Here is a 10,051-nt window from a genome sequence, read left to right on the forward strand (position 1 = left end):
GCCTGCCGGAGTTGGTGCCATAACGGCTGTGTCTGTGTTTTTCCCCAGGAGGACAGTGGAACACAGGACTGCAAGACACACGGGGTGTGTGAAGGCACAGGGGCAGAGAGCACGGGATACCAGCACTTGGGAGAAGACACGTCACGGGAGTCGAGGGAGCACTTTTGGAGATTTAATGTGTGGTGTACATTTACCTCACTGTAAATAAACCCACTGTTCATTCCATCAAGTCTGCGTTTTGGGTCCTTTCTCCTACATCCCCCACGGTCTGCCCTCCAGACCGTGACAGAACGATCCTGCCACTATGGACCCAGCGGACTCACCGCGGAAGCGCAGCTCCCGTTTTGACGGGACCCGACTAGTGCTTGGAGGGCCTCCGTGCTGCCGTTCCTCGCTGGCAGCCTACCCGTCGGCCCACTCGTCTGTTTCCTCCCCGCGGACGCCTCGGTCTCGCAGAAAACGCTCCAGCCGGTCCCGGGAGGATTACTACGAGCCTGCCAGCAATCTGCTTACACCTGCACAAGCTTTTTACAAAATGTTAGGAATTATCATCGTGCCACCTGACTCACCCAGCATTTCCACATCACAGCAGGAGCAGCCACTTCAGAATCCGCCCTCGTCACATTCCGCCAGCGACGCTCCCTCTTCAACAGGGAGGCAGCGAACACGCAGCCAGCACTCACAGCTCCAGCAGGAGCCAGGGATTCGGCTCAAACAACCGCCTAGGGTGAGTGACAGAGTCTCCCTTCATTCACCTTTCGTGCCTAGGGATAAACAGACTGTTTCCCCCAAGGCTGTGAATGCCAGCTCCGTGAACCCTAGAGCTCGTGTTTCTCCTGTTTGGGAGGATGACAATGTTAGTTTTGAGAACGAGTTTTTTCCTCCTGGTTCAAGAGACTGTGCTCCTGATGTTCCTTCGGACCCAGGAGTTAGGACCGTTTCGTCTAGAACTGTTTATTCTGGGGCTATGTTTATACAGCCAGCTGCCCAGCCTGTAGCCGTAGCACAGCCAGCTGCCCAGCCTGTAGCCGTAGCACAGCCAGTCCAGTCAGCCTCTCGTCTTCATCCTCAGTTGGAGGCTGATATGCCTGCTGGAACTACCCTGCCATTATGTCACCCGCCTGTTGTTTCTACATCGCTGTCCAGTCTACCACGAGTAGCTGCCGCACCATTATCACCTCCGCCCTTTGCAGCTACTTCTCCACCAGCGTCCCATCAGACTGCAGCGACCGCAGAACTCTCGACTTCACCATCCACATCACCCGCTCGACCGTCATCTTCGCCACCTGCAGCTTCCGCATCGCCATCTTCACCTCCGGATCACCGACCATCTATACCCGCGTCGCAGCCGGAGGAGCGGCTCAGCGAGCCGGAGGAGCTCAGCGAGCCGGAGGGGCTCAGCATGCCCGAGCAGGAGCAGCTCAGCGAGCCGGAGGGGCTCAGCATGCCCGAGCAGGAGCAGCTCAGCGAGCCGGAGGGGCTCAGCATGCCCGAGCAGGAGCAGCTCAGCGAGCCGGAGGGGCTCAGCATGCCCGAGCAGGAGCAGCTCAGCGAGCAGGAGGAGCTCAGCATGCCCGAGCAGGAGCAGCTCAGCGAGCAGGAGGAGCTCAGCATGCCCGAGCAGGAGCAGCTCAGCGAGCCGGAGCAGCTCAGCGAGCCGGAGGAGCTCAGCATGCCCGAGCAGGAGCAGCTCAGCGGGCAGGAGCAGCTCAGCGAGCCGGAGGAGCTCAGCATGCCCGAGCCGGAGGAGCTCAGCGAGCCGGAGGAGCTCAGCGAGCCGGAGGAGCTCAGCGAGCGGGAGGAGCCCGCGTCGCCAGCTGTGGAGCTCAGCGAGCAGGAGCAGCTCAGCGAGCCGGAGGAGCTCAGCATGCCCGAGCAGGAGCAGCTCAGCGAGCCGGAGCAGCTCAGCGAGCCGGACCAGCTCAGCGAGCCGGAGGAGCTCAGCGAGCGGGAGGAGCCCGCGTCGCCAGCTGTGGAGCTCAGCGAGCAGGAGCAGCTCAGCGAGCCGGAGGAGCACTGTGAGCCGGAGGAGTTCAGCGGGCTAATGCTGGAGGAGCTCAGCGAGCTATTGCCGGAGGAGCTCGGCGAGCCGGAGGAGCACTGTGAGCCGGAGCAGCCCAGCGAGCTAATGCCGGAGGAGCTCGGCGAGCCGGAGGAGCACTGTGAGCCGGAGGAGCTCAGCGGGCTAATGCTGGAGGAGCTCAGCGAGCTATTGCCGGAGGAGCTCGGCGAGCCGGAGGAGCACTGTGAGCCGGAGCAGCCCAGCGAGCTAATGCCGGAGGAGCTCGGCGAGCCGGAGGAGCACTGTGAGCCGGAGCAGCCCAGCGAGCCACCCACTGAGAAGCCCGCACCGCTGCTGGCGGACCTCAACGAGCCGGAGGGACCGGCGTTGCCAGCAGAGGAGCTCAGCGAGCTTGGTGAGCCCGCGCTGCCACCGGAGGAGCTCGGAGGTCCGGAGGGATCCGCTGAGCCAGAGCTGGAGGTCTGCGTGCCGGAGGGGCCGCCACGTCCTGCAGCCCGGCCGCCACGTCGGGAATCATGGGTGGTGCTGAGGCGGGAGCAGCAACGCCGCCGCCACCGGACCCGTGGCCGCCCGCCAGAGCAGCAACGCCGCCGCCACCGGACCCGTGGCCGCCCGCCGGAGCAGTCACACTGTCGCCACCGGACCCGTGGCCGCCCGCCGGAGCTGCAACGCCGTTGCCACCGGATCCGTGGCAGGCCGCCTGAAGCGTTCTGCTTCCATCAAGGGGTTAGAGGTAGGCCACCTGAACTGTTTTGCCGCCACTGCCTAACCCGCAGCGGGTCCCGCTTGTTTTGCCGTCCTGCAGGTCGGCCGCAAGAAATGTGTTTGCTGCCACTGGACCGGGGGGATTGGGCTGTTGAACTGTGTTTTTCTTTTGTTGCTTTGTGGTGGCTGTTTAGCGGAGTGGTTTTGGGGCCCTCCGTCCTGGACCCCCCGCCACCCGCCCTGGGTTGGTTGTTCTGTGGTTTTGTTTTGGGGTCGTCGGGAGTCGACCCTTAGAGGGGGGGTACTGTCACGGACCCGGTTCCGGGGACTCGGGGTTCGTGAACAGTGTGGACCTTTATTGTTATTAGTGTATTGGATGTATGTTTGCTGCACTGTGTTCTTGTGTTCAATGCTGGTGTGTGTATGTGTGTGAGGCTGGAGGATGAAGGACAGCCACCTGCAGGCCTGATGGGTGTGGCCCTGCCAGCTGCTGGTCACGCCTAGCTTACCACACACCTGCTTCTGATCAGGATCGTCGGGGGAGCTACTTAACAGAGCGATGGAGCTTCCTCCGGCGCAGGATCGTTGAGTTAGACTCCATGTCAGTGTTTCTAGTGTTGTTAAAGTGTATGCCTGCCGGAGTTGGTGCCATAACGGCTGTGTCTGTGTTTTTCCCCAGGAGGACAGTGGAACACAGGACTGCAAGACACACGGGGTGTGTGAAGGCACAGGGGCAGAGAGCACGGGATACCAGCACTTGGGAGAAGACACGTCACGGGAGTCGAGGGAGCACTTTTGGAGATTTAATGTGTGGTGTACATTTACCTCACTGTAAATAAACCCACTGTTCATTCCATCAAGTCTGCGTTTTGGGTCCTTTCTCCTACATCCCCCACGGTCTGCCCTCCAGACCGTGACACAAATCTTGGAAACGTAGTACCCTCATGGACTTTCAAACAATTCTGCAGGAATGATAAGGATGGACACATTTTGTCTGTGAAAAGCTGTAGCTTCAGCTCCATATTCCAGAGGCGCAGTTCATTTAAAGAGATTATACATAGTGCACGGTGATAAACTTTCTTTTGGAACAAAAACCAAACACCCCAGGGATGATAGCACTGAAACTGTAGACACCGTTTACTGCTAACCTGATCCTGCCAGGCAATCCTGTTTACTGTGCACTCTAAATCACACTGTAATGATTTCTTTGAGCTCAAGATGTCTGTTTAAGCAACTTGAAAAAAGAGAGAGAAAAAAGCTGTGACTACCTTCGTAAACGCACGCTGGAGCTGATAACAGCTTCTTTGCTATTTTTACCTCCATGTTGCTTCCAAAGAGGACACACTGTGCAAGTAGGGAGAAGTGTTTGTGTGTGTACATGTAGGGAGAAGTGTTTGTGTGTGTACATGTAGGGAGAAGTGTTTGTGTGTGTACATGTACAAGTTTTTTTTTAGAGGATTTACAACCACAGTAATTATAGCCATGCTCTGTCCTGTGTGTCCCTGACAGATATGACTGAGCGCTGTGAGGGGACATAAAAAGAAGAAGCAATTGGAGACACAGATGGGAGCAGAGCCCGAACTCCACTTCACTCCATTCGACCACAAGTGAGACTGAGGACAGAGAAGATGTCTTGAGTATTTTGTTTTTTAACATGTGCGGACACAATTATGTTAAATGAACACCTGGAGGAACCAGTGCTGTTGGACACAATGTACAAAACAGAACCCCCTCCTCACCACCCTCGCATGCATATTCATCACTTGCAGAACTTCCTGTTGCACAGAGAGAGATCAACGTCTCAAAAACACAGACTCGTCATATTTTTTCGGGTTTTCTCCCATGCTTGCTTCCTGTGCTTGCACTGGGTCAGCCTGCATGCTGGCCCAGGTCAAGCTGTTATTTCCTGGTGACTGAGAGAGGTGTACAGTACATGCTGCTGACGCACAAGTGGGAGGAAAAACAGGAATCGAGGGTTTGATTTTGAATAACACATAAAAAACAAAAACAAAAAACAATGTACTTACGTTGGTCAAGTGGCAAAATATTACACAATGTCTTTAGCTGGTCCTTGCGACCCCTTCTTGGAGGGCACTGTAAATGTTTTGTTCTTCAAAACAGCAGGTAGAAAAAGATACCGACTACAAATGAAGACAAATTGTAAATGCTAAAACATGAATGCTGTTATGAACTTCTAAACTCCCACTCTCTTGATTTCCTGTTTTATAAAGAGCGCTCATGAGATACTCCAAAATTAATGGAGCCCTAAGGAGGTGTAATCCAAATATGTACATTGTGTGGTGATTTTCTGCAACCACCGTAAAGAGCTGCTTTTCTTTACTGATGTGCTCATCTGCTCTGGTTTGTATGGAAGCTTGTTTCCGCCACTGAAAATGTTTTTTTTAGCCATCCATAACTCATGTATCTCAAAGTTTTGAGTTAATCAGCTAAAACGTTTAAGAAAATAACTCGGCTAATCAGGAAGCGCTGTAGTCAACATGACTGTTATACTATGAGGTGCTTACCAAAATTAACCATCATTTCGATGTTATCCTGAAGCAGAACATGGAAGGCATTAGCTACCAGTGCTATAGCTAAGCTAGCAATGCTACAACTACGCTAGCAGCATTCGGCTGAGTTACCAGCGCTACTGCTGCTTGTCATAAATGTTCAAATGTTCAAGCATCGGGTTAGCTTAGTGGGATGAGCAGGTGACCATATGCTATATGGCCAGGGAGAGCAGTAGACCCTGGTTTGATTCTAATCCGTGGGCCTTGCTGCATGTCTTCCCCTCTCTCCCCAGTTTTCTGTCTCTTTACACTGTTACTATTGAATAAAGGCTAAAATGGCCCAGTAAAATAAATAAATGTTCAAACTGCTGAGTACTCTCAGCATGGCTTTACAAATGATGAAATGTGCTATTAGCTGACTCACAGGCATTAGCATAAAAGTAGCTTGTTCATGTTTACTACATTTCGGTAGCACATTGATGATATCACTACCTGATTTTCAGTACGCATTTGTCTATGCCATCTGCTTCTGGGTAAGCAGCTTCCTGATTTGCAGAGTTAAGTCAAAATTCCAACAAAATAACTCAAAATTTCAAGTCATGCTTGTCCTCTTTTCTCCTCTCTTGAATTCCTACCAACCAATAACATCAAATAGCAAAATACTGGCATCTTTTAGAAAAACAGCTTTCATGTAAGTAAAACTAATGGGTATTTGTAGTGTTTTATTTCAGTGCAGACACATTATTGATTGTGTATTTGTGAAAATAAAAATAAAATATGTGCTTTTGTTGTCTAGAAGCAGGTGTAAATAACTATTTTAGCCATTTAGCTTCATCCAGTCTTGTTGAGGCTTTCTTGTGAGCAACCCTGCTGCACCCTCTGGTTGCATTACGGCCAATTTCTGTACAAATGGATGGGAAATTGAATGGCTGTTGTAGATTGGCTGCTAGGTGCAATTTTTTTTGCGCTCTAAATGTAAAGCCATCTTAAATAGAAGCCTTTTCAAAACGACAGGAAAAAGGAGAAATTTCAACTCTTCCTGCCATGCCCAAAAATAAAAATCAATAATCCATCTTATATTCTTTTCCCCTTTTTTAAGTCATAAAGATATTGTTAGCCAAAAAATCCAGCTCCAGACTGGTCTTAACCTGGATTCAAAACATGTTTTTTTTCTACAGAGCCAAGTTTGATGTCAGATATCCCAAACAGCACTCTCTGAAACACATGGCTCTGGCTGTGAGCACAGAAGCTACAGAAACTAGAGATGGACCGATCCGATATTACGTACCGATACTGACCTAAATTACTGGATCGGATATCGGAGAAAAATAAAAAATGTAATCCGATCCATTAAATATCACGAAAGCACCTCACAAAACTTGCAACACACCGTAACTCACCTCAGGTTAGCACGTCGGAGCAGTATGCATCACGTGATAGAGCGGCTGTGGCATGCGGGACCTGTCAGTGGTCTGGATAGCATGTGGAGCTTCGCTAGCAACCCGGCATTTCATCTCCGACAAAGTTATCCCGAGAGAAGTAAAGCAAGTGTGTAAGTCCATCTCTGAATGTTTGTAAAGCATTCCTGCGTTAAGCTTAACAAGCGACTGCCTCTTCTTGCTGCTACTTCAATCATGAAACTGCTTAACGATCAGCTGATCGGCTTTTCTGTCGCGAGTCCGTGTCTCTAGTTTGCTTTTGGCCCACTTTGCACCAGAAAGAGGAAACCAGCGGCTGAACAACAGCAGCACGTTTAAGCTTGATCAGCTATTGTTAGAATGTATTTAATATTACTTTCTACTCGAGGATCTTTTTCTACGTAGCTGACGGCTGGTAACTGTGCAGGGGCGGATCTAGCAAAGTTTAGCCAGGGGGGCCGATAGGGCATTAACAGGGAAAAGGGGGCACAAAAAAAAATCTTTCATGCAAATTCAGTTTTCATGTTCTGCAATCCGGTGGTCCATGGCGAGATTAAAGCGGTGACATGATTCAGCCCGCTCAGTGAAAATCCTTTTTTCCATCTCATCCCTGTGATGCAGCGTCTAGCTAGCGGTACAGAAGTTTTTCAAATTTCAAATTCAGTGTTTCACACAGAGCAACATGTAGCTTATGATACGCAACCACTTTATTTGGAGCTTGGCACAAAATTTAACAGCAAGTTAAGGGAACAGTTGCCGTTTTATCCAGGGAAGAAAAACAAATGTTAATGTGTAATCATTTCTTCTCAAAAAGATGTGAAAAAAATAAAACAGGAGATTTCTAATGTAATCTTTAAATTTAAAGCTTAAATCTAATGTCCTTTAAGTTTTTATTAATCAGATATACGATCTGTACTGCTGAAGCGATCTGGATATTTCATATTGCACGCTACACCTGAGCTAAGAGTTCTTCCTCCTGCCAAATTCCGTATTAATACCTGGTGTTTTCCTCTGCAAAAAGCTTTCAGAGTCATGGGTTTGTTCCCCCACTGCATCTCTTGGATTGCCATGAACTGATGAACAAATATAGCCTATTAGCTTTGTCTTTAACGGGATTGAATCTAAATTAGCGCTATGGCTTGCAATATCCTGTATTTTCTTGCATAGAAAAAGTGTGAAGAAGAGTCCAAAACAAAGAATGAATAGGTCTCAAATGTCTTTATAGCTACGTGTAGCTTTAGCTTGATTCACAAACTGCTAAAAACACATCAATATGGTTAGAGCACGGCATGATAGCACTGTGTTGTTGTTTTGCCTAGACTGTCATAATAATGTTGGTACACGATCAACACTACACTGACCAACAACCTTGTCTTAGCATTCACTTAGCATTAGCCAAGCTGTTAAAACTATTGCAAGCCAACAATATCACGTACAAATTAATAAAGAAAACATTTCCTTCCATCACCCCTAAGCAGTCATGACAGATGGCCGTCCCTCCCTGAGCCTGGTTCGGGCGGAGGTTTCTTCCTGTTAAAAGGGAGTTTTTCTTTCCCACTGTCACCAAAGTGTTTGCACATGGAGGGGTGGGGTCATCTGATTGTTGGGATTCTCTCTATTTTTGCTGTTTTATATAAACAAAGACGTTTAATTTCTTTTTTCTCCACATTCCACCCATATGGAAAAGATATATATAAATCTTATAAAGTTTGTATTTGTCTTGTGTAAAACTTGTATGAAAAGCATACAAGAGTGAAAACAGATATAAGATCCCTTGAAAAATTATATAAATGAAACTTGTATGTTTTGGATACTTACTAAAACAATATATGAAAGTAATGAGAAAGTGGCCACTTTCATGAGTAAATCATATAAGCCTTATATGATTCACTATATGAAGTAGGCCACATCTTATGCAAGTCTTTTATGAGTTTTTTCTATTTCTTTTCCATATGGGCAAAGCTATGACGTCACAACAACTGGTCAGTTGCAATGTTCGTCCTGGACCAATACTATTAACAACACCATTCTTGATTGGCCGGCTGCTCCTGGGAAGGTTCACTACTGTTCCATGTTTTCACCATTTGTGAATAATGGCTCTGACTGTGGTTTGCTGGAGTCCCACAGCTTTAGAAATGGTTTTATAACCTTTCCCAGAGTTAAAGATCTTAATGACTTTGTTTGTTATTTGTTCCTGAGTTTCCTTGAATCGTTGCATGATGTCTGGCTTTTGAGGATTTTTTGGTCTACTCCACTTTGTCAGGCAGGTCATATTTAAGTGAAACTAAACTCAGCTTTCCAAAAATGTGAGACACTACAGCTAATTTATGTTAAAACGAGGGGGTGGGGCACTTTTTCATACCGCTGTTGCTCTGTCAGAAAGCCAGAGCTGAAAATAGTACGCAAGAAATGTACTACTTACTACACAATAAACTAACATAAGAAGCTCTTCAAATTATTACAGCTTAAAACAAAATTTAGCTTGATATATTTATTTCTTCAGTATGATCAAATGGACACGCAAAACAGAATATGGGATGAACTGACACAATGTAGCTTTTCTTCTTTGCTGGAGAATTGAAAATATCGTCAGTCATGTGCTTTGAGGATTTTTTAAAGCCATCGTGTATGTTCTCAAAATTTCCCCTTATTAATATTGCATACAAGTTTCTTTTTGTTTATGTATAGTTTGAATCCTTTGCATGTCAGCGTTCCTTTTTAATGCTTCTTTGCAGTCTTATCGGTTTCTACAGTATCCCACTGAAAAAGCGAAAGGCGCCTTTTGTGTGTGTTCTTTCAGGTCTGCGATACTCCCCTGAGGCCAGCATTGTCATTCTGGGCCAGTTTAATCATCGTATGGCTTCGATTCAGATAAAGGAAAAGATAGAAAGAGAGCTAACAGAGTTACTGGTTGGAGCCACCATGTTACATCTCTATTGATTCTATTCCCCGTGCAGCAAGAGACGAGCTGGGCTGTTGCATTTTTTAACAAATCTATCCTCTGAAGAAATCCTGTTGGATTTTGGGAGGTTTTCTATGCTGGGCTTAATGCAAAAAGAGTAAAGCCAGATTTCATGCCTTGAGACTGAGTCTGCCATGTCATAAATAAACCTATTTTCTGGCTGCAGATGGAACTGCCTGCAAGCCAAAGACCATGACAAGGTTTGGTTTCTTTCATACTCTTTGAGTGAACAGCAAGTCCCATACAAGAGAGGGAGGTTATGATTTTTAGTCTGTACAATAGCACTGAGCCTCATTCCCACATAACCATAACTGTTTAAATTTGTTTATACACACATAAAGAAGGAGAAATTCTACTATTCTTCAATTGTTATTTATGGCAAGGCCAGGAGGTTCTTTTAATGACAAGAACATTTGAACTGTAATCATCAACC

General features: G+C 47.6%; 1 protein-coding gene across 1 annotated transcript; it reads left to right on the forward strand.

The window, feature by feature from the left end:
• The first annotated feature begins 304 nt into the window (after positions 1 to 304).
• On the forward strand, positions 305 to 3,022 carry LOC146626277 (uncharacterized). The gene is made up of 3 exons (XM_085361800.1): positions 305 to 856; positions 1,147 to 1,382; positions 1,831 to 3,022. Exons 1-3 carry the CDS (start codon positions 305 to 307, stop codon positions 3,020 to 3,022), a joined length of 1,980 nt encoding a protein of 659 aa, XP_085217926.1.
• Positions 3,023 to 10,051: the final 7,029 nt, after the last annotated feature.

The sequence above is a fragment of the Diplotaxodon limnothrissa genome, linkage group LG8, assembly GCF_057381915.1.
Source record: "Diplotaxodon limnothrissa isolate DT_005_m linkage group LG8, D_limnothrissa_male_GT1.1, whole genome shotgun sequence".
In the NCBI taxonomy this organism is placed as follows: domain Eukaryota; kingdom Metazoa; phylum Chordata; class Actinopteri; order Cichliformes; family Cichlidae; genus Diplotaxodon; species Diplotaxodon limnothrissa.